Genomic DNA, 25,949 nt, shown 5'->3' with positions numbered 1-25,949 from the left:
TCACTTCTTCCAAACCTTCTTGAGCCTTTCATATCCTGCACACTGACTTGAATCAGAATGACTTTTTCATGTGTCTTCTCCATAGACTGGAAGCTTCTACAGGACAAGCCATATTATAGTCATTTTTACATTAAATAAACACACAATTCTTTCTAAAAATAATTCCATTTTACATTTCTTTTTAAAATGTTAAATCTAATTGGATGGATCTTTTGAAATGGTTTTGTATTGATACTTTCAATGCCTTTTCTGTAGGTGCTACCATTGCTTTGAGAGCCAAATTTTCAGCCAGCCAGTTCTGGGATGACTGTAGAAAATACAATGTCACTGTCATTCAGTATATTGGTGAACTACTTCGGTACTTATGCAACTCACCCCAGGTAACATTTTCCATGTTTTAAGATTGTTTTGAAATGGAGATAACGAGAATTCAAATCACTTTGAATCATACTAGGTTTTAGCTGATTCTTGTATACCAGTCTTCAGTTTAGATCACAATTCTCTGTTATGATCTAGTGATTGGCTTCAAAGCTACCATTTAGAGGGAAACTTATTAGATGTCAGTTGCTGTTAATATTATCATGATTATTATTCTTTTTACCTATTTTCATATCTTACCTTCCACCTTTCTCTGTGCTGATTGTTTTGATTTGTTTTTTTTTTTTTTTTTTTTTTTTTTTTTTTTTTTTTTTAGTTATTTATTGTTTAACTTCAGTAATTACATTGTATTATGTGACACAATTACATAGATACTTGGGTTCTCCCCCCCCCTCCCCAAACCCTCCCACCATGGTGGATTCCTCCACCTTGTTGCATAACCACAGCTCAAGTTCAGTTGAGATTTCCCCATTGCAAGCGTATACCAAACATAGAGTCCAGCATCTTATTGTCCCGTCAAGTTCAACGGCTTCTTAGGTATACCCTCTCTGGTCTGATGATAGAGCCAGCAGAGTATCATCCCAGTCAATTGAAAGCTCCAACATACCATCAGCAAAAATTTACATCATTATGGAATTAATTGACATAGTAATGAGTAACCAATATGTTAAAAGTAAATGCGGGTTCCCAGCCACCTTCTGTGACCACCTCACCTATACTTCAATTTTAGTTTATACACAACATATAGCATTCAAAACATAACATGTTATACATAACATCATATCATCTTAAATTAAGGCAAACATGTGGTATTTAACCTTTTGGGATTGGTTCATTTCCCTTAGCATTATGGTTTCCAGTTTGGCCCATTTGGCCACAAAGAACTGCATTTTGTTTTTTTTAATAGCTGAGTAGTATTCCATGGAGTAGATGAACCATAGCTTTCTTATCCAATCCTCTGTTGATGGGCATTTTGGTTGTTTCCATGTTTTTGCAATTACTGATTGTGCTGCTATGAACATAGGAGTGCATGTTGGTTTCTCATAGAACAAGTGTTCTGGATATATTCCTAGGAGTGCTATTGCTGGATCATACGGTATGTTGAATTTGAGTTGTTTGAATATTCTCCATACTGATTTCCATAGAGGCTGTACCAGCCTGCAGCCCCACCAGCAGTGGAGTAGGGTTCCCTTTTGAGGCCATAAGACAAGAAAAAGAAATCAGAGGAATCCAAATGGGAAACGAAGAAGTCAAGCTCTCACTATACGCAGATGATATGATTCTTTATGTAGAAGAGCCAAGAGACTCAATACAGAGACTGCTAGAACTTGTACGAGAGTTTGGTAGAGTGGCAGGGTACAAAATTAATGAACAAAAATCAACAGCCATAGTGTATGCGAACAGCCCCAAGATGGAAAAAGACTTAACCAGCAAGATACCATTCAAAATAACAGAGAAAAGTATGAAATATCTGGGAATAAATCTAACCAAAAATGTAGAAGACTTATTTGAAGAAAACTACAAACTGCTTAAAAAAGAAATTGAACAAGACCTCAAAAGATGGAGTAACATCCCATGCTCCTGGATAGGTAAAATCAATATCATTAAAATGTCTATACTGCCAAAAGCAATATATACATTCAACGCAATCCCAATCAAATTGCCCAAAACATTCTGCATGGAACTGGAAACAATGATCCAAAGGTTCATCTGGAAGCACAAAAAACCACGGATAGCTAGAACTATCCTGAAGAACAGGAAGTTAGCAGGGGGAATCACAGTTCCGGACCTCTGGACATACTATAGGGCAGTGGTTATCAAAACAGCGTGGTACTGGCACAAAGATAGAGAGGAAGACCAATGGAGCAGAATAGAAATGCCAGAAGGAAACCCACACAGATACAGCCAAATAATCTTTGACAAAAAGACAAACGACAACCCAGGCAAATGGGAAGGACTGTTCAATAAATGCTGTTGGGACAACTGGTTGATAGCCTGCAGAAACAAAAAAATAGATCCACATCTCTCACCATACACTAAGATCAGATCTAAATGGATAACAGATCTAAACCTACATCCAGAAACCTTCAAACTTTTGGAAGAAAATGTTGGAAACACACTGGAACACTTAGGGGTAGGCCCTCACTTCCTAAAAAAGACTCCAGATGCAGTAGAAATCAAGACCAAAATAAACAATTGGGACCTCATCAAACTAAGAAGCTTCTGTACAGCTAGAGAAACAATCAACAAAGTAAAAAGGCAACCCACAGAATGGGAGAAGATCTTCGCACACGACATAGGTGATAGAGGGCTAATATCCAGAATATACAAAGAGCTACAAAACAACCAAAATGTCAAAACAAGCAACCCACTCAAGAAATGGGCACGGGAAATGGGCAGACACTTCACAAAGGAACAAACCCAAATGGCAAATAAACATATGAAAAAATGCTCAAGTTCCCTGGCAATAAGGGAAATCCAAATTAAAACATCAATGAGGTACCACCTAACGCCAGTAAGACTGGCCCACATGAATAAAAGCACCAACGACACTTGTTGATTTGTTTTTATTCAAAAGGTAGAGTTAGAGAGAGAGAAGAGAAAGAAAGAATCTTCCATCTGGTAGACCACTCTGCAAATGATCTCAATGGCCAGGGCTTCTTCTGGGTCTCCCACATAGGTACAGGGGTCCAATCACTTGGACCATTTTCCACTGCTCTTCCAGGTGCATTAGTAGGGAGTTGGATTGGAAGTAGAACAGCCAGGACAGAGACTTGCACCCTTATGGGATGCCAGAATCACAGGGAGTGCCTTTACATACTATGTCACAATGCAAGCTCCCACTTCACCATGTTTATTAAAAGCTATTGTCTTCTTGCCCTGTCAATGTCAAAGACATACAGGAAACTTTTACTTAAAGCTACTTAATGAGTAAGTTCCTATGGGACTGGGAAATGAAACCAAACAAATCTGGCACCTAGCTTGGAACAGATGCCCCAAGGTAACTCCATGGGCTTTGGAACCACTCTGTAGACATCTGCCATCTTTGACAGAGCTGATGGCAAAAGCTCTTGGCATCCAGACTTTCAATTCTCATCAGGAATCTGGAGGCCGGCCTTGGGACCAGCTTGGGTGTTCTCAAAAGTAGCACCACTGATGTTTGGGGTTCTTTTATTCTTTGTGACATGAATCTTTTTCTGTGTACACAGACTATTTACGTCAATTTTGACCTTCACTCCATCCCCACCCCACCCCACTCCTGGCTTCAGGTCATGAGCATCAAAGTACCTCTAGACAGTGCCAAATGTCTTTTGTAAGACAAAAAGACTGGACTATACCGCATAGCAAACTTGCCAGAATCTAATTTCTTCCATCTATTCCATCAATGTAAAACAAACGGAAAGGATCAATAGGTGATAAATTGTTATTGATAGCACTTGCCAGGTTTAACTTCTATACCAGCTACTCTGTAGCATAGACAGAAGTATAAGATCCTCTTGCCCCAGTGCTCTTATCCATCACTCCATTTACTACTTGCCCAGACATCTCCTATTCAGAAATATCCCTCCTGCTAATGACCCACATCTCACTCACCCCTTGCTATCCACCTCACTAGTACTTTTCATAGCACTCATCACCACAGACATCAGAGCTTATGTGACTATTGTCTCCTGCTCCCCTCCACATCCCATTAAATGACAGATCTGTACAAGCTGGGCTCTGTCCCCTGCCTGACCCCCAGCATCGAGGCCTGTGACTGGCACATCAAAGACATCAACATATTTATTTGAATGAACTGCTAAATTCTTGCCTTGAAACATGTCTAATTTACTTGAGGAAGGTCATACAAGTATGTTTGCTCAAAAATGTTTGGCCTTAGCATATATTATTCTGGTTTTTGTGACAGAATCAACAGGTTCAAGAGGGTCATGATTCACTGTGAGCTGAGTAGGGGATTTTTCCATGGCAATTTCTGTGAATATCATTATTGAGGATTTTTTTTTGCATGAATATTCCAGCTGGTCTTCAAGATAGCATGCCTCTCTTAGCAAAGAGCAGAAATCCCTATGGGACTCTGTTGTTTGGCTTTTCTTCTGTACCACGCACTTTCATTGAATGAGCCAATGAGAATTCTAGCCTCCATACCCAAAGAAAGAAATCAGAAGACATTCAAATTAGACAGTTAAGCGCTTCCATCTGAGTTTGAATAGGGAGTTGAATAGCAAAGCTATTGATGTAAGTGGTGTTTACAGTGTTATGTGTATTTATTTATATGTGTTATGTGTTATATGTATTATTTATTTATATGTGTTATGTGTTATTATTTATCCCTTTTGCCTGCCTTCCCTTTTTATATTTGAGCCTCTGCTTCCAGAGTATTATAATAATGAAAGACTGTTTTAGTTCACTTCTCACAATGGGATATTGTCAGCTCACATTTTGTGTGTGTGGTTGACTAAAAAAAAAAAAAGAAGAAACAACATAATTGAGGCAAAAATATGTCTTAGAACAAGAATTGCTAAAGCTAAATGTTGTTCTCCTTGCATAGTGACTGGAGCTGCAACTAAGGGTCTATAGGAAATGTCATGTCCCCACTGCCCCTCACTGGGAGGGTGCCCAAGTAGGAGGAAGGAGGGAAAAGCAACCAGCGTGAAAGTCCTGGTATTTGGAATGAGCAGAGACTCAACTCACCTCCCCAGGATTGTATTCCTTCCCTCCAAAATTAGATAAGCCCCATGGTCCCTGCCAGCCCATGTTTCTGTATCTGCAACACCTTCATTTTGCTGGCAACACAGAGAAGCCAATGCCCCCAGTGTAAGGAGGGACTCTGAGGACTGACCCCACCATCCTGGACTCAGTGCCACCTTGAATGCCTGTTGACCCAGTGCTGCCTTAAATCCTCTAGGCTTCCCCTTGAATACCTGGTTACCAAGCACTACTGTAAACCTCCTAGATCTCAACTCCTTAAAGCCCACTTACCTAAGTAAGCTTAGTGACCTTTAATCCCTGAGGCATGTATTCCTGGTGTCCACTTACAGCTGCATCTGCCAGTCCCTGACCTGGCACTCCCCATACCCATCTTGAGGCTACAAAGATGCCTTTTCCCTTTGTTCTCTCTCTCTTCTTTCCTACTGCTCTCTCTCTTGCTCTCTCTCCTTTGTGCTGTCTCTACTCTTCCCTCCCTCCTCCTCCTTTCTTCCTGCTCTCTGTTCTTTCCCTTGTCCTCTGCCCCTCTCTTTGTCTGTCTCTCTCTGCTCTGCTGTCACCTTCTCCCTGCCCCATACTACCTCCCTCATGAAATAAAGGCCTCTCATGTGACTCACTTGCTGTGTCTGGCATCTTGGGTTTGTGAAAAAAGCTAACACCCAGGGACAGGGACAGGCTAGGAGACAGGGAGAAGAATCAAGACTTGCCAGAAAAGATAAATGTCGAAGAGTGTAGAGAAGTGCTCCAGCCAAACAAGGAAAGGAGGGTTTCGGGTCAGTTCAGCAACATATGAGCCCACGGGATGAAGGACTTGGCCTACCGGGAACTGCAAGCAGTGCAGTGACAGGCAAAGCTGATTGGCTGGCTCAGCTAGCAAGGGTTCGACCCTGCTAAAAAATTATGTGAAGAAGTTGCAACTACAGGCCCTCATGCAAAAGGCTGATCGAGAGGTGGCACTTTCTGCCAGTCCAGCCCTTCAGGCTGCAGTGAGCAGGAGTGGACACACTTTCCATAAGGTAACAGGTAGAGCCTCATCCCAGAGGAAGCACAGCATGTAGTCCTCAGGGGCATGGCCTTGGGAAGTTTTTTTAAATATTTTATTTATGTGTTTGTTTGTTTGAAATATCTAAAATGATGAAGACCTTCTGCCTTGTCATCTCTTGGAAGTCACTCAAATACAAGAGAGACAAGACATCGCAGCTATGCGCGACAGTTCAGAAAGCTAAAAGTTGAAAGTGGCTGCCACAGTAGGGCTAGAGTCAGTGAAACTCAGGTGGCAGATACCACAGGGAAATAAATATAAGATGACCAACTAGAGAGACAGACTGGGAGGGAAGATCCTGCAGGAATGGAACTGGAATGGCCATCAGCAACCATGAAGGGAGAAGGATGCAGGATCCATGAAAAGGACAATCCAGATTGGAGCAGGAAGTTGGAACATTATTTTATCTGGTGCATTTTACCACCAGGGAAATTTCATGTCAAGACTATTGGAAAGTGAAGGAATTCATAAATAGGAACTAACAAGAGGAAGAAAATGGGCAGGAAAACAATGAATTCCAAGAGAAACAAAACCCTGTTCAGGAATTTATTCAAGCGACTGAGCTCATCAATGGTCCATTATGGGCAAAATAAAGTGAGCACGGAATGTGAATTTCACCAAAACTTGTGGTACAGGGAAAACCGGAGAAGATTTAATGCTTCTCTGGCACAATGAGAAGCCTGAAAGTAATGAGTGAAAAGGGAACAAGATAAGCACTGAATTTAGAAATATGCAAAAAGGGAGAAAGCTCTGAGAGGTACAAGTGTCCAAGTCTGGCTAGTCATCTAGGGGAATAGGGTGAAGAGAGTTAAGTGAACTGAACACAGCCGTGGAGCAACAAATTTGCTATGGGTGCAAACTTGGGCAGAATGCTTTATCTTTACAAACTTCCCTTTCGTCAGATTGCAACATGAGGCAAATATTTATTACCCATCATTTTTTAGTGGGATTCTTCAGAAACCAAAGTGTGGCACTGCCAGCCACTTGCCTGGCACAAAAGGAAGCCCTCATAGTCTGCCCTTACCCTAATTTCCCAGTACCCTACATTCCTCCCCAACACCCTGACCATTTACCGTTCATGAAATCCCAGTGTAGAGTGAAATCCCCAGGTGTGTTTGCACATTACACCTCAGCTCTAATGCTTCAGAGAATGTTTGATCCTTGCTAAGCAAGATGCCCCTTGACCTACAAATCAGTTCCTTTGAGGGGTGGCTTTAGTGATAAAAAAAAGTACAGTTTTCTCCCCCTATGGGAAAATATTCTTACTCTTAGCCACTAGTGAGCACAAGCTTAGGTGAGAACCAAGCATTGTAGAAGATTCCAGGATCTCCCATTTGCATCCACAAACATTCCCAGCACAGAGTTAATCCCTTCTGCAGCTGTAATAAAATCTCTCAATTGTGTGAAGAAAACAGAGCCCATGGTATTGTGATTATACGCTCAGCTTCCTGCCACCCACAGGTGCTGGCTACACCTGTGAGGTTGGCTCACTTTCAACACCCTAAGGGCACCAGCACCCTGTTGCACCTGACACCCTGCCCTTGAGCTGATGTCCCAGCTCCTAGCTGCTGAGCAGGCACCTCCTGGTGGAGGCCACTCATTTTACTGCAGGGACAAGCTATGTGCAAAACACAGAGCCAGGCACCCTGGGGACCATGAGATGCACTTGGTCTCACAGAAGTTCACCATGTGGTAAGGGATTTGGGTGTTCACCACCCTTAGATGCTGAAATGAACTATGGGGTGGTAAGAGAACCCCTGGTTGGCCACATAGGAACTCAGAGTCAATAAGCTCTTGGCTTCCTCGTGGGAGAGCTGCTTTGGAGCTTCTCACAGAGCCCAGGGAGTAGGCAAATACCCAGATCAGGGTGTTATTTTTAGCTACGTGTCCATCAAATGTCTGTGACATTCTCACAGTGGCTCTGCCCAACAGACATGTCATCTGCTCACATGTGGGTGTTGGATAGTTGTGAATGGGAAGGGATTTAGGGCCTCTGGGTCTTGGGGAGTCAGTGAAGAAAATACATCTCCACTCAGCCCAGATGGTGAGACCCATTAAAGTTCAAGGGCTTTTTCAAGAAGTTTCCCCACCATGCTAGTTCAGAAGCCCTGCACCCACTGGGAGCCATTGCCTCCTCGGGGAAGACTGCTCAGGGCCACCCTGCTTACCAGAGGCCAGGTTCTGCCCATCCTCTCTGATTAGGACTCCTAAAAGAACTTTACATCCAAGTTTTTGACCACCCAGCTATTCAGAACTAAACCTGTATTCAGTTCCACAGTTCCTCCTACATGAAAACCAACACCAGGTTTGTTTTTGTTTGATTTTTAACTGCCACATCAGAGTCACACACTCGTGTTCTTTTCCAAGAGGAACTCTTAGACCCAAATCAAGCTCACAATGATGGCACCATGTAGGAAACAATGCAACAAGTGTTCTAACCTAAGCAAGTGCTGTTTGATCCAAGAACTGAATATTTCATGTAGAAAGAGAGCCCTAGTTACCTAGTATCTCCAAGAGTAACAGAATGTGCAAGTAGGAATTGTACATATTTTCTGGTCTCTTCTGCCAGGCTGTGATCTCCTGAAGGACATAAATTGGCTTTGTAATATAGAATATCACCAAAATTACCCTTGGTGTGGAGGGACTCCTAAGTGAGTATGGCTGAGTGGAAAGCAGCCTGGTCCAAACCCCAGCTCTCTTGCTTACCCCAAGCTATCCTTTCAGCCCTAGCACTCAAAATACCTCATCCTTTTTGATTTTTATTTATAGTAAACCATATTACTCCCAGGCCACCTCAGCACCTGGGAGCCAGCTTCCTCTTTCTCTTCCGCTGCTCATCCCATTAGGAAACGCATGTTGTCCCCGTTCAGCTCTAACTGGCCTGTGACCTCTGGGTCCACGGCACATGAGGGCGTGCTCAGCAGTTCTCCCTGGTCCCTCTGGGCCCTAGCAGCATTGCTCTCCAGTGACTTTGAGCAAAAGAGTTGTGCTCGCTTGCTCTCTCTCTTGCATTCCGGTTTTCTTCATTATCACCAGAAAATCATGCCTTCTGCATGACAGACAACGGAGGGTCCTACTCCTACCAGATTACATCAGTCTCTGATAGGCCCTTCCCAGGTGACCCCTCCTTTCCAGGAGTTCACAGACATTCACCAGTCCTATCAAGCAATTATCATTACCTTGACCTTTTATTTATTTGAAAGGCAGAGGGACAGGAAGAGTGGAACAGAGACCTTTCCTTCTCTGATTAACTTCCCAAATGGCTGCAACAGCCAGGTCTGGACCAGGCTAAAGCCAGGAGCCAGGAACTCCATTCTGGTGTCACACATAAATGGCAAGGAGCCCCAGCACTTGAACCGCCTTCAAATTCCCTCCCAAGCACATTCACAAGAAGCTGGATCAGTAGAAAAACAGTTAAGACTCAAACCATGACTCCAATGCAAAATGCTAGCGTCACAAGGGGAGGCTTAACCCACTCTGCCACAATACCAGCCAACCTAACTTTAGATTGGATATGGATTAAATAATGGCATCAGCTGGTTCTAGCCAGCTGATTCGTCTTGTACCTTGAGAATCAAAATGGGAAAATTCAAGTCTTTTGGTTATTCAATAAGAGTTTGGTTAGACCATAGAGCTTGTATTGAGGGGAAAGGGGAAGAAGTCTGTTGATGGCAGAAAACATGCCCTGGCACAAGGTGACTTTGTAATCAACCTAAATATGTAATAAAATAAAGGTAGTGATTAACATAAATTAAACAGATGAAAACTGCCGGAAGTTGTTACTTGTATATTCAGGCTCAATTTTGATTTGGTCTCCTTCTTCTTGCCTTGCTACAGAAACCAAATGATCGTGACCATAAGGTGAGAAAGGCAATAGGAAATGGCTTACGAGGAGACGTGTGGAGAGAATTTACCAGGCGATTTGGGGACATTCACATTTATGAGTTCTATGCTTCCACGGAAGGCAACATTGGATTTTTGAATTACCCAAGAAAAGTCGGTGCTGTTGGAAAAGTAAACTACCTGCAGAGAGTGAGTACACAGAAAAGTCAAAGCGTGTATACTCAGCTTCCAGACTACAGATGTTTACTTAGTTTTCATAATTATTGAAAAGGAATAGAAGCGGGGCTTGGCAGTGTGGCCTGGTGGCTAAGGTCCTCGCCTTGATCCCATATGGCCGCTGGTTCTAATCCCGGCAGCTCCACTTTCTCTCTATCTCTCCTCCTCTCAGTATATCTGACTTTGTAATAAAAATAAAATAAATCTTAAAAAAAAAAAAAAAAAAAAAAAGAAAAGGAATAGAAGCAAAGAGATGGTTAGCTCCTCAAAAGCCCCCAGAGCCTGGGCCCACAGCTGGAAGCCAGAAACTCAGTCCAACTCTCCCACATTGAGGGCAGCGGGCACTCAGCTGCTGCCTCCCAGGGCATGTGTTACCAGGAAGCTGGAGTGGGAGCTAGAGCTGGCTAACACACCAGGCACGCCTATGCGGGATACAGGTGTCCTAGTGTCTTAACCACGAAGCTAAATGCTTGTCCCCCTAAGAATTTCTTAAAAGCAATATTGTGATAATATCAAGATTTCATGCTGTATCAGGGCCATGCCCCATCTGCATTGCCAAGAGAGGTTTTCCACATTGTTTGATGCCAACAAAACATTAAGATCCTCCAGTTAAAAACAGTGCAATTTCTATTAACAGTAGCACATGATGGCTCTGTCGCTCTTTAGTGAAGTCTTCCCAATGGCATTTACACATGTAATGAACAGCTTAAGATGACCAGTTCCTTGAGATTACGGTACAAAACAGACACACAAAGGCTCTCCCAAAAGTTCATGGAAAATGGACATTATGAAAAAAAAATAAGTGTAGATCACAAACTTTTTTTTTACACTAGAAGAACTTATTTTTTGCTTTCATTTTTTCCATTTTTCATTTTTTAAAGTGCTGTTAGATCCAGGTAAAGGGCTCTAGCCCCTGGACTTTGGTTCTGTTGTTGTGAGGTGGGGCCTAGATATTTTCCAAAAAGCTGTGCAGTAGTAAGAGCCACTCTGCATACATATGAGAGAACCAGGAGGCATCCCATTTGCTCAACGTTGGCATTCACCTAATAATGCTGCCAGAAATTTCTTATTTTTCTTTATTTGAAAATCACAGAGAACAGAGGCAGACAGAGCTCTTCCAGCCACTGTTTGCATTCCTCACATGCCTGCAACAGTCAGGGCTGGACCAGCTCAAGCTGGGGTGGGGAGGGATTCAGTCTGGGTCTCTCACATGGGCAGCAGGGGCCCAATTACTTGAACCATCACTGTTGCCTCCTACAGTACTCATTAGCAGAAATCTGGGCTTGAACAACAGCATTCCAATACGGGATGCAGGTATCCCAAGCAGCAACTTAACCACTACTCCAAATGCCCACCCAAGACATTCCTAAGCCAATTCACATAGCAGTCCCTTTTCTCCATCAGTCATTTTACTGCCTGAGGTCTCAGGATAGTCTTTCTTTTTCTATGCTTAAGCAGTCTCCCAAATGTCCAACAAGTCTGCAAAATCCCAGAAAGAGTCCATAAATCCTGAGCCTCCATTGCCATCTTCCTAGCCACCAGCAAGCCGCACTGGTACTTTCAGGCAACCCTCATCCCCAGGAACCAACTAGAAGAAGACAGAGGACGTGAGGCAGTATGTGTAAAAGCTCTGGCTCTGGAGAGCAAATCCCAGATTATCACATACTAGCTCAGTGACCTGGGGCAAGTCACTTCTCTTCCTTAGACCTCAGTGTTGCTGTGTGAAACATAGATGAAAAGAGAAAATATTGAATCCAATGCCTAGTCCATACTTAACATTCCTAAGGGGAAAAGAGTGCTAACAGGATTACATTAAATGCTCTGTAACAAAGCCAACAGGGGTAATAGCTCAATGCCTGCTGTATGATAGCCTTGAATACTTCTTAGCTGTAGGGATTACTCTTTGTCCATTTCTTGTATTCTGGCTTGGGCCCAAAGTCCCTGTACATCAACAGCAGGCCAACTCAACACCACACAAGTTTCTCTACTGCCCTCCAAACCTGCCACACTCAGTGTGGCAACCACGGGCTACATACATGTGGCTATTTAATGTTAATGTAAATAATAGTTCAGGTCCTCACTCACAAAGTCCACATTTCCAATGCTCCAGAATCACATGTGGTTTCTGACCACCAGGGTAGAGAGAGAGTATTTCCATCACCCCAGGAAACTGTGCTGGTGGCACAACTACAGACCGAGAATCTAGTGTCTACTGCCCATGGGAGGTGATCAGGACGAGGTCAGTCTTCTCTAGAACACATCCAACGTGGACTAACTCAAATGTTGAAGAGCAAAGCTAAATAGACTTGGAAAACAGGCAAAACTCGCAGTTGAAGCCTAGGGCAAGTTTTCCTTATTGCTTCTATGGACACTCAGAAGATGAGCTGCAGAGAGGCTGGTTGCCAGCCAGCGAGTGCCCCAGAGGATTCTGCCGCCTGTCATTAGGTATTCGTTTTCTTATAATTCTATTAGCATGATTATCAGTTTTTAGCCTTTAAATAAAACCCATTAAAGTGGAAATCAAAATAAAGGAGAAAAATGCCCCTGCAGTTGACATAGCATTGGTTACCTCCTGAACATTTTTGAAATTCTCATATGTAAGCAATATCTAAATTTGTTCACCATAAATATTACTTGTTTCTGATGACATCATCTGCTACCAATGTAGCATGTGATGGGTTACTTCATCCCATAGATTTGAATATAAATTTGAAATGGATTCAGTAACCAAGGCTAATCATTACTTCCAATATTGTCATATTTGCATTTTTTGTTAACAAGAAAAATTGTTGCATTGAATTGTATTTTTTTTTATTTTTATTGGAAAGGCGGATATACAGAGAGGAGGAGAGACAGAGAGGAAGATCTTACGTCCAATGATTCACTCCCCAAGTGAGCCACAACGGCTGGTGCTGTGCCGATCCGAAGCCAGGAACCAGGAACCTCTTCCGGGTCTCCCACGCGGGTGCAGGGTCCCAAAGCTTTGGGCTGTCCTCGACTGCTTTCCCAGGCCACAAGTAGGGAGCTGGATGGAAAGTGGAGCTGCCAGGATTAGAACCGGCGACCATATGGGATCCTGGGGCGTTCAAGGCGAGGACTTTAGCCGCTAGACCATGCCGCCCGGCCCACATTGAATTGTACTTTAAATAGTATTGAATTTTTTTTTAGTTTTAATAATAATATGATCTTGGGCCTGAAATAACTATGCCTTTGATTACTAAGCATTTTGAATCACATTTCCTTGAATTTTTGAAGCATTTAACAGAGGCATATTAAGATTTTAAAAACTCATTTGTGACAAATTCCCCAAGACACATGTACATGAATATTCCTACTAGCTTTAATTATAATGGTCCAAAATGAGATATAATCCAAATACAATTAACAAGAGGATAAGAAAATAAATTGTGGCATTTTTGGACAACAGAAAATGACATAATAATTAAAAAAAAGCTTCATATAAAAACATTCACACAGATGGAATAGCACAGATGTTGAATAAAAGCAGTTACAAAAGCATTCAATTATCTAATTGCTTGAAATTTTAGATCAAATGGTGGTGATAAAATCAGAATAGTGGCTAACTTCATAGAAAAGGGCAGGAGAAAACCTACTCAGAGGACTATTTACCCTCTTGAGCTGGTAGTAGTTACATGGGATATACACAAAAATTCATCAAAATGTACACAAGGTATTTTATGTGTATTATAAAGTGATTTTACTCAAATGGTACATATTTTAATTTCACTAGAAAGTCGTATCTTACAACCTGATTAAATATGACGTGGAGAAAGATGAACCTGTCCGTGATGAAAATGGATATTGCGTCCAAGTTCCCAAAGGTAGAGTGGGCATTTTGTTCAATTAACCTGAACTGCTTATTGACAAATGACTTTCAGGGACCAACATCTTGTTTCCACATAGTAAATTTTTTTTCTAGTTTGATTTATTATATTTTTAACAATCTTTACACAGTTAATTACAGTAAAAAGGTTCAAGGGCTATAGGGAAGGGGTAAGACTATTATTTCCATATTGTTTCCTTCATGTATCTGAGGTAAAGGGGGTATTATGGGAGAAGCCCCACCCAGTTTCCCACCCACCCCAAGTCCCGGATGTGGGGCATGCTCTGAGATACTTGCTCAGGTGGTTTTGATAGTTCACCAGTTATGAATCGCTGCCAACCTTGCCACTCCAAGCTCGATGAGGTTGTTGAAGAATCCACTGATTAACATAGTCCATCATAGAGTCTCCGTTTGCCCAGTATTTCGCTGCCAACATATAGCTGAGGTGGTTGATTGACTTGTTCTGTCTTCTGTCTTTTCTTGGTTAAGGTTCTGAGTCCACCATTTAAATTGGGGAGATCCCCAAAGAAACTTTGAGGTATTTCCAGACCAGATTCTTTTGTGTTCTACCAAGCACAGGGTCCGGCACAGTCCTTCGCCCCAATCAGCTGGTGGTTTCAATTGCTGGGTTGGTTCTGTTTTCAGCCCCGACTTCCACTGGAACCAATGGGTGTTGCAGTCCAGCCTGGTTCTGCCCAGCACATACTCGTTCTTCAATGGGAGCTGCAGCCTAGTCAGAGCGACCCACAATAACTCCCACCAGGCCCGCCCCCTACCCTGGTTTGCCAGTATGTGAAGCAGACTAGTCCAGTCTGTCCCCCATCCCATTTGGCTCTTGTACATGTCAATGGGTATTGAAGCTTAGTTCTATCTAACCAGCTCAACTATCCAGCCCTCACGGATGTTGTTGAGTGCTTCTCTGTCTAGCCACCCCAGCCCCTGTCCTAGTTTACGTGCCCTCCTGTGGGAGTGGCAACCCAAGAGGGAGGAGCCCACTATTTCCCTCCCAGGTTGCTCTCACTCCCGGATTATACACTCTCCAGGTGGTTCTATGGTTTGACTTGACAGAATTAGCCCCCAGTGCCAGCTTCTGCCAGCTGATGCTGCAGCTAAGCCCAAACAACCCTCACCCACTCTTGAGGCCCACAGGTGTTGTGGCCCTGCTTAGTCTGGTCTGCCCCCATGCCATCTCATGCTCTCCAGTGGGAGTAGCTGTCCAGCAAGGAAACCCCCCCTAATTCCCCTGCTGGCTCTGCCCCCTCCCTTCCTGGTTCTCACACGTGTACTGGTTGGGTGCTGCGGTCACATCCAGCACAGGCAACCTCACCTTGGCATTCCGTATCGTGCACTGGTATTTGTTGCGGCCAAACCTGGCTCGACCCACACTCTGTTCTGGTGCTCGGATTTGCCAGTGGATGACGTGAACTGATTCAGCCTGGTCTGCCCCTGACCCATGCCAAATGTATGCCAGTGGGAAACTTTCCATGGCCTATTCTGGGCTGTTTGCCTCCATGCTTCTTGTGCTTACCTGCAGGGACTGTGTCCTGCCAGAGGAGTTGCCCAGGCTCCTCCATCAGAACCCCTCCCAATGCCAGATTTTGCACATACCAGGAGTCCATGAGCCAGACCTACTCAGTTCACCTCCTGTCCTAGCAGGAACAGTGGCTTTTCTTGACTGGCCTTCAACCCAATCTGGCTCTTGCTGTTGGATGTTTTAGCCCAGCCATGGCTCATCCATACCCACATACGGCTCACATATGGCTCAGTAGGGGTTGAGACCTAGCCTAGTCCATCCCACATCTATCCTGTTCCTCCGGGACACCAGACGGTGTTGGGGTCTGACCCGGCCTGGTGCATCCAGTCCCAGTCCACACTAGTGCCAAGGAAGACTACAACCGCTTCCTGATCAGAACGCAGCCCCCATTCCAGCCCACGCACTCAATGGTGGGAGCCTCAACCCAGTTAGGGTGTCTCCTTAGCTCCCCAACCGGGCCTGTTCCCAGCCATAGATCACGCGCCTGCCAGTGATTGCTCTGACTCAGCTTAGCTCAGCCCCTCACCTATCCCGGCCTCTGCCTTAGACACTGTGGCTTAGCGTCCTTGGCTCACGCAGACCAGTAAGTGCAAGAGCCTAGTTCGGCATGACCTGTGCTCCATGCTGGTTTCTAGTTTCGCTTGTGGGCTAAGGTTTGTTCAGTCCTACCTGGTACACCCCGTTCCATTACCAATTCACACATTAGCCAGCTGCTGGAGCTACTTTGCCCAATTTGTCCGACCCCCAAGTCTGGACCACATGTTCACCAGCGGGAGCTATGACACGCAAGAGGCATTTCCCAAGTTCCTCCACTTGATCCACTCCCAGACCCAGTTCTCATACATGCCAATGGGTTTTACCAGTGCCCAGCTCAGTCTGGCCTTCCATTTGGCCATGTATGAGCTGGTGAATGTTGTAGCCTGGCCCACCCCACACCCTATTCAGGATGCACACTCGGGTGCTGCCTCCTTGACCAGTCTAGACTGTTGTGGGTTCCTTTACCTGTGATTGATGGGAAGCTCCTTGGTCACACCTAACTTAGTCCATCACCACCATAACTCTTGAGCTAACCAGTGGGGCTAGAATTTCCACAGGTTGTGGCTCACACATCCCCCACAGAATCTACCCCCGGATATGGTTCTCGAGTGCTAGTTAATGTCATGGCCCTGCCTAATGTGACCCGTCTGCTGATCCATCATCATGTCAGGTAATAGGATATCCTGCTAGACAAGCCTGGAGCCTTAGCTTTTGCATGAACTGGTGCTCGGTGCTCAGCATTGTTAAGTAATTACAAGTTCTTCAAAGGAAGAGTTACTGTCATTGGGCATCTTTAGGATTGACTCACATCCCAGAAGCACTGTGGGTTCAACCAGGAACTACCTAAGCAGCGATTCAAAGAACCAAAACCCCAGAGCTCCCTGTCCGGGCAGCCAGTGCACCAAATGGCACCAGGCTCCAACTGCTGGCTGCCCAGGGACAGCTCACCACGTGCACATGGTGGCTGGTGTGTGGGATCCAGGCATGAGACGCCTTGTCCTGAGGCCCACCAGCAGTCAAGAGGGTGCTGGAAGTTTAAACCCCCAGGCCCAAGGTCTACATAGTAAATTTATTAGAGTGGGAGAAAAAGAGACTTATTGTAGTACCCTCAGAAGAAATGACAGAAGTTCCAAAAGATGCCAATTTACCACTAGATGTGACAAAATCATAGTCTTAAACTTAACAACTTCTTACTTATAAAATAGATGTTTTATATAGTCATGGTTGCAAAATGTAAGTTAGCCCTAGGTAGTCTTTACCTTTAGGTTTTTGTTTAATCCTGTGTATAACTCATTATTCAGGAGAAGATTCACATGGAAATAATTAAATATAACCCTATTATAAGCTCAAGTGTGGTCATACAGAATAATGTGTTGAAGGGATATAAATTTATATATATGAGATAAATAAATATATATGATATATCTATGAGGGATTTCCAAAAAGTTCATGAAAAATGGGTGCTATCAAAAACCATCATGGATTGCAAATGTTTTACATCAATATAATGTCTTCATTTCACTTTCCATGCACTTTCTGGAATCCTTCTGTGGGAACATAGGAACTTTCTTGAATGCCCCTGTTTGGGTACATCAGAAATGATACTGTCTGCAGCAAGTTAATTGCCACTGGGTCACATGGCATCAGTTTTCAGAGAGGGTTGATCATGAAATTTGCTCACTCTAGTGCATAAAACAGGAATTTGCGTTCTTCTATCTTAGGCGAGGTCGGACTCCTGATCTGCAAAATTACACAATTGACACCATTTAATGGCTATGCCGGAGGGAAGACCCAGACAGAGAAGAAGAAGCTGAGAGATGTCTTTGTGAAAGGAGATGTCTATTACAACAGTGGAGACCTCTTAATGATTGGCCACGATAATTTCATCTACTTCCATGACCGAGTTGGAGATACATTCCGGTTAGTCCCTCTGAATTGTTGAGCCAAAAACAGACACACAATTTGGCTTACTTTGAAACTGGAGTCATATTCCACCTTGCTTACAATGTTTCACTTCCTACTGTCTCTTGAACACCTCTGTTAGACCTTCTCTGTTCTGAGAATTCGGGGTATACACAGGAAGCTCATGTGCTTGAGCAGCACCCAGTGAGAATACGGCAGGAAACCTGGCTCTGAGGTATGCAGCCTGAAGCCCATCTCAAGGATCACTCTTAGAACAGCCAGGGTTTCACACCATTTGCATTCATGGGATTTTTCTTCAGATAAAATTAAGTGCAAAGTAATGTGGAGCTGATCTAGTTGAAGAGGAAGTAAAGGTGGTTAAATCCTTCCTCCTTCCCTCCCTCCTTCCCACCTTCCTGTTTTACATCTCCAACCAGATGGTCTTCACCACAGAACTCCCCAAGTAAGCACAAAAAGCCACAGAGTTGTGCTAATAGACAATGGAATTAATTCCCAAGAACAGTGCTGATTTCTGAGAGAGCTAAAGAATTTATATAAATTTCAATTTCTTACAAAGTGAAAAACAGCACCTGGCTATATTTTATTAACAATCTACCTATTATACAAAAGTATGTTTTTTTTTTTTTCTTTTTTAATTAAAAGCTCCTGTAGGGACTGGCATTATGGTGTGGTAGCTTAAACAGCTTGGAACATCACCAGTCCAGGTGGGAGCACCAGCTCAAGTACCAGCTGCTCCACTTCTCAAACAGCTTCTTGCTAAGCACCTGGGAAATCAGCCAGTGATGGGCCAAGTACTTGGGTCCCTGTCACCCAAGTGAGAGATCTGTAAGGAGTTCCAGACTCCTGGCTCTGGCCTGGTTCAGCTCTGGCTGTTGTAGAACAGATTTTCTTTTAGAAGAGACAGAGAGAAGATCCTCCATCTGCCAGTTCACTCTCAATGGCTGCAACAGCCAGAGTTGAGTTGATCCAAAGCAGGTAGCCAGGAGTCAGCTCTAGATCTTTCACACAGACATGGGTCCCAAGCACTTGGGCTGTTCTCTGTTGCCCTCCCATGCCCTATCCAAGCATAGAGATGGATCAGAATTAGAGCAGCCAGGACACAACAAATTGGTACCCACATGGGATGCCAGCTACACAGGGTAGAGGATTAGCCTGCCATACCACTGTGTCAGCCCCTAAATAAACAAAATTTTTATTTTAAGAAAAACCTTTTTGATATCATGAGACCCTGATGTATAAGCATAGAATTCTACAAAATCAAAAGTTTTACTAGCTGAATTAAATATCAATTTAAGCTAGTAAGAAAAGCAAGAGGCCTAAATGTAGCAAATAGTGGTTGAGATTTCTGATTTCCAGTGCCTTTCTTACACTAGGCTGTAGTTTTTCTTTAAATTTATATCTGTTTATTTGAAGGACAGAGTGACAAAGAGAAGGAGAAAGAGAAAAAGGAAAGAAAGCGAGAACAATCTTCCATCACAGAGAGATCTTGCAGCTGCTGGTTCATTACCCAAATGCCCACAACAGCCAGGGAAAACCAGGTCCAAGCCAGGTCCAAGCCAGGTCAAAGCCAGGATCCAGAAGCTCCATCCAGGTTTCCCAAGTATTTGAGTCAGCATCATCTGCTCTCTCCCAAGTGTGTTAGCAGGAAGCTGGATCAGAAGCAAAGGAGCTAAGAATCAAACCAGCACTGGGATATGGGATATGGGTTTCCCAAGAGGCAGTTTAACTCACTACACCACAACACCTGTCCCACAAAAACTGCATTTTAACATTAGAAGAACATCAGTCTGTGTCTCTTATTTTATATAGTAAGATGGAAAACCCATGTTTATTGCCTTTCTAGGTAGAATACCTGGACTCTGAGTAAGTTGAGGGGTTGAAGAGGACAGGCACAATGGGAAGATGAGATGAGCCACTGCACGGGGATCTGAAGGAGACACACCTGCCATCTGATATTACCTGGGCCAAAAATCTCTAGTCACTTCTACAAGCCTGTCGTTTCTTCCAGGTGGAAGGGGGAAAATGTGGCCACCACCGAAGTTGCCGACATTGTGGGACTCGTTCCTTTCATCCAGGAAGTCAACGTGTATGGAGTGCCTGTGCCAGGTACATGCAAGATACCATACAGCTATGCCTAACCCCAAGTAGTTACTGAACGTAAAGCTAACCTCAGGTGAAGGTTGGTCATGGCCTTCTTCTACCAGCGAGAGGATTAAACAATCTTCTCAGTCACAAGGGAGTAAGGAGTTTAGGTCTACCTTGTGTTCCAGTCTACCAAGCCAATTCAATACATCTAAAGCTGACCTTCTTCTGGCACTCAGCTCCCAGCTCTTCTTAGGCTCTTGGGCAAGCTATGGCTCCCAGATGCAGGGTCCTGTGCTGTATCTGGCACACCTGAAGATAGGATGTGACAAGCTTGAGAGCTAGGAAGTGGTGCCCTGACCTCTAAACAGAGAGCAAATGCAGTAAATATTAGGAAGGAGTTGACTTCATGCAACCTATAAGGTGGATTCCTGGCTCCAGTCCGGGCCCCGAGCTGAGAACCTGAAGCCAAGTGTTGCCATGAAGGCTGCATCTGTGCACCTGCTTCTGCCCAGAGAGCAGCAAAACCCTGCTCTGACCTTGAGCCCTGCTTGTTTGACTTCAGGCAAATTGCTCAAAGGAGGGGTATTGTTGGCCATGAAGTTGATTTTGTCAGGAGAACTAATTCATTTTAATTATGTAAATACTAACCCTGTATTTGTCAAATACATATGAAGATTATGACAAAACAGCAAATGTCAGAGAAGACTAAAAACCTCCAAAGTACATCCATATGTAAGGTTCTAGGAATATTTGTAATTCCTGCCCAAACTCAGTATTGGGAATTCGCTCTCATCTTCAAAGCAGAAATTCAAAAGTGCCTTTTCACCAAGCCCCTGTGCCGTGATGATCACCTGCTGTGATGCTCACTCACTCTTTTTTCTTAAGGCGTGTATGTATGTATGCATGTATGCATGTATGTATGTGTTGCTTTGCCTTCCGAGGGAGAGGAGAGCTCTTCCATCCACCCCCGAAAATAGCCAGAATAGCAAATCCGGGCAGGGTCAGTGCCACCCATTAGAAGGTCCACATGATTCTCCCATGTGAATGACAGAGGCCCATGTACTTGGGTCATCTGCTGCTGCCTTCCTTGGCACATCAGCAGGGAGCTGGACCAGACGCAAGGTAGCCACAAATTGAACTAACATTCCAGTTTGGAACGCAGGCACCTGCTGTGTCACAATGTCAACCCATTTTCTTTTAAAGAACATTTGAAATTGTGTCTGTTCTCCTGTGGTCTTGTGACAACACAATGGGAAACATAGCTTCATCTTGGGTTACAGGGTGTGAGCAGGCACAGAATTCTCCTATGGATCTCAAGGAAAACACACTGGGATTAACAGCAGAGTCCATGCCATGGCTGTCATCTGTGGCGCTGTGTGAGGCTCTTGCACACTGCTCACAGGATTTGACCTGTAAAAACAGATACCCACCCAGAAGAGCTTATGAGAAGGTGAAAGGATCCGGGAAACGGAACAGAAGGGCCTCACCCAGTGTTCCTCCAAATGGGCTTCCAGACCAGCAAATCACCATTGCCGAGAGTGTTTAAAAAATCTAAGTTCTTAGGCCAGTACAGGACTCCAGTGGTTCTTAAAAAAATAAAAACAACAACAACAAAAAAAAACCAAAGTCTGATTTGGGGATAATGAGAATATTCTAGAGTTAGATAATGGTAATGACAGCACAACCTTACAAGTATACTAGTTCCCACCACATCGTATACTTTCAGATGGTGAAAATGAGGAGTTGTCTTTGGAGTACCACTTAAAGGAAAATGCTAAAAAATTCTATCACGCACAGACACCCAGGAGTAGTGAAAATTTTGAAGTCATCAGAATCATCTGGAAAACTTTTTAAAACAGAATGAATGACCAGAATCTCTGGATTTTTTGTTTCCGTTTCCCAATGAGTCTGGTATGAGTTCGTTTTGGACTCACTGATAGAGAAACAGAGAGAGGCCAACGGCCTTAAAAGTGCTGGGAAATCAGGCAAGCGGAACCAAGAACAAGTGTGTTTTGTGTTGCTGCAGTGAACAGAACTAAAAAGAACAGACTGGACAGACCAGGAAGCAAATTTTAGTCTGAGATCTGTGTGTGTGTAACCAAAGAGACCAGCAATTGAATTGGGCTTATCTCCTGGGGTAGGGAACACCCACCAGCTGGAGTGTGGTAAGAAAGGCTTGGTGCCCAGCTGGGGCACCTGGGAGGACTCTCCCAGCTGTGAAATAGCAGAAGTGAATTCTAAAGTCCCTGCCCGCTTTCAGATTTTGAGAATTCTTCAGGTCACACTTACTGCTCTCTGGCCTCTGCCTTCCCAGAGGGCCAGCTCCATTCCAGCCATGAGATGCAGCCAGCAGGCAGCTGGGCAGCGGCCCTACACAGCACACTGAATCCGAGCATGGCTTTAAAGGTCTTCAGACCAGGAGGATACTTCCAGGGATAGGCTTAGCACGGAGTTAATTTCTTTGTAGGTGTTGCTCCCACACTGCCCAACCACCCTCTAGAACTTTCCATTCTCAATAGACTCATCTGCAGTGATGAAAATGTTCTGTATCTGCACTGTCCTATATGGGAGGCAAGTGGCTGCTGAGCGTTTAAAATGTGAGTAATGCAATTGAGAGATTGAATGTTTCATAAACTACAATACAATTAATGACAGTGGCCACGTAGGACCCATGGCTACCCTGTCCAACAGTAAAGCTGCAGTGAGCCTTTTCCCAGACCTGTCCCTTAGACTTAACCCCTAATTGCTAGGGACAGGATTCTGTCCCCTGGGGCTGACCCGGCTCCTCTGGGAGTCAGGGCCCAGGCCTGAGATCTAGCAGGTCCATTTGTACCCTGCTCACAATTGCCAAGTCCAGAGCCAGAAGCCAGGGCCAGGCAGAGCAGAGGATTTCTATTGCACCCATCCCTACCTAATTCTAGAAGGAGTTGGTTGGAGGCACTCAAGATTCCTGACAGGTGGCAGAGACTCCCTAAAGAAAGAGGACCTGCTCCCCTCTTCCCTTCTTCAGATAGGAGGCAAACCAGATGAAAAGATGTTTCTTTCCCCCACCCTTTTGCTTATTGCCTTCGCTGGGGCCGTAGGTAAACACACAATCACCTTGGGAGAGATTGCACAAGCAGAGGCCTTGGTGGCCAAGGTCGACCTGACAGCTTCCTGCTCCTTCCCCCTCTCGAATTACAGCCAAAGCAGCTCAGGGAGGAGGCCTTGGACTCCCACTGGGTTTACTAGATCAGGAAGAAGATATTAGTATGTTAGCATCTAATTACCACTGCCCTCACAAGAAAACAAGAGTAATTGTGATCAGCCCTGCAGCTTAGCTTCGCTTTTTTTTTTTTTTTTTTTTTTTTTTTTTTTTTGGTGTGGGCAGGAGGGGCCATAAGGGAGGCACCCTCTTGAGACTCTGGAACAGGAAAGGGACAGTGCAAGATGGCTTAGCTCTGCACCTGCCTTCATCTGGTTCACAGCTTCTCGGAAATACAGAGGCAGAATTATTAGAAACTTTATGTCCAAGGTGGTATGTGTGCCTGGAGGTACAAACAGACCAGACACTGTAACCTCAGAAACAGCCAGAGCTCAGGTGTCCCTGGCAGGGAAGCAAGGACTTTCACTGGAGAGTTCTACCCCTTGCAAAGGGGCTGCTAAGCAGAGGGCTAGGGGCTACAAGGACCAGATCTGCAGCCAACCTGCTTTGTGTTTGCTCTGTGCGACCCTGAGCAAGTCTCCAAAAGTCTCTCTTCTTTTTTTTTTTTTTAAGATTTATCCATTTTTATTGTAAAGCCAGACCTATAGAAAAACAGGAGAGACAAAGATCTTCCATTTGCTGGTTCGCTCCCCAAGTGGCCGCAATGGTTAGAGCCAATCCAAAGCCAGGAGCCAGGAGCTTCCTTCAGGTCTACTACATAGGTGCAGGGTCCCAAGGCTTTGGGGCCATCATCTACTGCTTTCCCAGGCCACAAACAGGGAGCTGGAAGGGAAGTGGAGCAGCCCGGACATGAACCAATGCCCATATGGGATCCTGGCATTGAAAGGTGAATACTTTAGCCGATAGGCTACTGCACTAGGCCTAAGTCTCAAAAGTCTTTAAGCCTCTTTTCTTCATCTGTACTAGAGTTGTTGCAAAGATTCAATAATCCATAAAACACACATTGCATAGAGGCTGCTGTATGACAAAGATAGGGCCAATGTATAGGGGTAAGATTAGTGTATTCACTTAGAATAACTTTGACAGATATTTGGGGGAAAAAATCCTAATTATCCAAAAGAACTTCTTACTCTAATGTCATCTCAGATCACAGTTTTTTGAAATTTCAGAAACAAAACACATAGTTAAATGTTTCTCACTTTCTATTCAGGTCATGAGGGTCGGACTGGCATGGCCTCAATCAAGATTAAAGAAAACCATGAATTCGATGGAAAGAAGCTCTTTCAACATGTTGTGGATTACCTGCCTAATTATGCAAGGCCCAGGTTCCTCAGAATTCAGGTGGGCCTCTTGTCTGACTCAGTCATCTTCCAAGAGATAATTCCCCTTCCTCCCTGTGCGCCTACACTTGCCACATTGCTCACCACCCTTGCAGGAAACCCTGAAGACAGAAGACAGAAACATGAGGAAATAGAGCTACCAGAAACCCGATCCTAATCCCTTTCAGTTCACTTAGCAACAGTCTAAGCAAATAGTTCACAAAGTCTGTTTGATGAGGTATGGGCCAAGTGACAGATGCAGGGAAGGGGAGTGAAGGGAGGCAGAGGGGAGAGGGAGCCAAAGGAAGAGAGAAAGGCTCTTTGACCCACTGGCTCACTCCCCAAATGGTCACAACAACTTTGAGCAGAACCTAAGGACTCCATCCTAATCTCCCACATGGATGGCAGGGACTAAGACACTTGGGCGTTCTTCTATAGCCTCCCAGGTACATGAGTAGGAAGTTGAATTCGAAACAAAGCAGCTAGGACTCGATGGGGCACTCTGATATGGGCTGCGCTCGCTACAACACCATCTCAGGTGTTGTGAAATACAATTGGACATCATTAACCAACTGGAACTAACCTATCTAGCCCTGCTACAGGGCATTTTTTTCTTCCTCAAGCATTAACCCTTTGGTTAGTTTAACATTCTCACCTTCAAACAGCTCTGTGATTCTAATAGTGTAGTGAAAGACTGGAGAAAAGTAATCTCAGGTTTCCAGGCATTGGTGGATGTGTGGGGTCATTTCTATTGATATTAATGGAACACTAGCATCTACTTTCAACCAAATGGTTTACAAGAAAAAGAAAAGGAAATATACTTGGATATTTCCATTAACTTTGAGGGAAAAAAAAAAAACAGTCTTCACTCTAATAGCAAACGGACTGAGAAAACAGGGTTGTCTGAGTATGAATGCTCTCTTCCATTCCCACCATTTGTTAGGATGAGAATAGTATTGCTATCTGAGGCTTTAGCATCCAATCTTGTGCTCAGAAATTTATGCCCAGGATGGCCTGGCGGTCAGTATAGCAGTTAAGATGCCATTTTGGGGCAGCTGCATCCCATATCAGAGTCCTTGGTTAGTCTTGACTTCACTTTCAACCCATCTTCCTGCGAAGGCACACTCTTGGAGATAGTAGAAGATGGTTCAACTGCTTGGGTCCCTACCACACACTGGGAGACCCAGACTGAGTTCCTGGCTCCCAGCTTTAGCCATTACAGGAATCCGGGATGTGAACAAGCAGGTGGAAGATCTCTGCCTTTCAAATAAAATGAAAAATAATTTTAAAAATATCTTTAGACAATGGGCCCGGCGGCGTGGCCTAGCAGCTAAAGTCCTCACCTTGAAAGCCCCGGGATCCCATATGGGCGCCGG

At 44.3% G+C, this 25,949-nt stretch overlaps 1 protein-coding gene across 1 annotated transcript in view; it reads left to right on the top strand.

Annotated features, from left to right (window-relative positions):
* Positions 1 to 25,949, top strand: part of SLC27A2 (solute carrier family 27 member 2) — a 49,205-nt gene that overhangs the window by 20,928 nt on the left and 2,328 nt on the right. Inside the window, exons 4-9 of the mRNA XM_004578084.3 lie at positions 256 to 380; positions 9,965 to 10,159; positions 13,938 to 14,028; positions 17,823 to 18,021; positions 20,033 to 20,130; positions 24,465 to 24,595. Of these exons, the coding sequence (XP_004578141.1) occupies positions 256 to 380; positions 9,965 to 10,159; positions 13,938 to 14,028; positions 17,823 to 18,021; positions 20,033 to 20,130; positions 24,465 to 24,595 (839 nt within the window). The remainder of the gene's footprint in view (positions 1 to 255; positions 381 to 9,964; positions 10,160 to 13,937; positions 14,029 to 17,822; positions 18,022 to 20,032; positions 20,131 to 24,464; positions 24,596 to 25,949) is intronic.

The sequence above is a fragment of the Ochotona princeps genome, chromosome 6, assembly GCF_030435755.1.
Source record: "Ochotona princeps isolate mOchPri1 chromosome 6, mOchPri1.hap1, whole genome shotgun sequence".
Taxonomy (NCBI): Eukaryota; Metazoa; Chordata; class Mammalia; order Lagomorpha; family Ochotonidae; genus Ochotona; species Ochotona princeps.
Note: the sequence above shows the minus strand (reverse complement) of the source record. Positions and strands in the feature narration are given on the sequence as shown.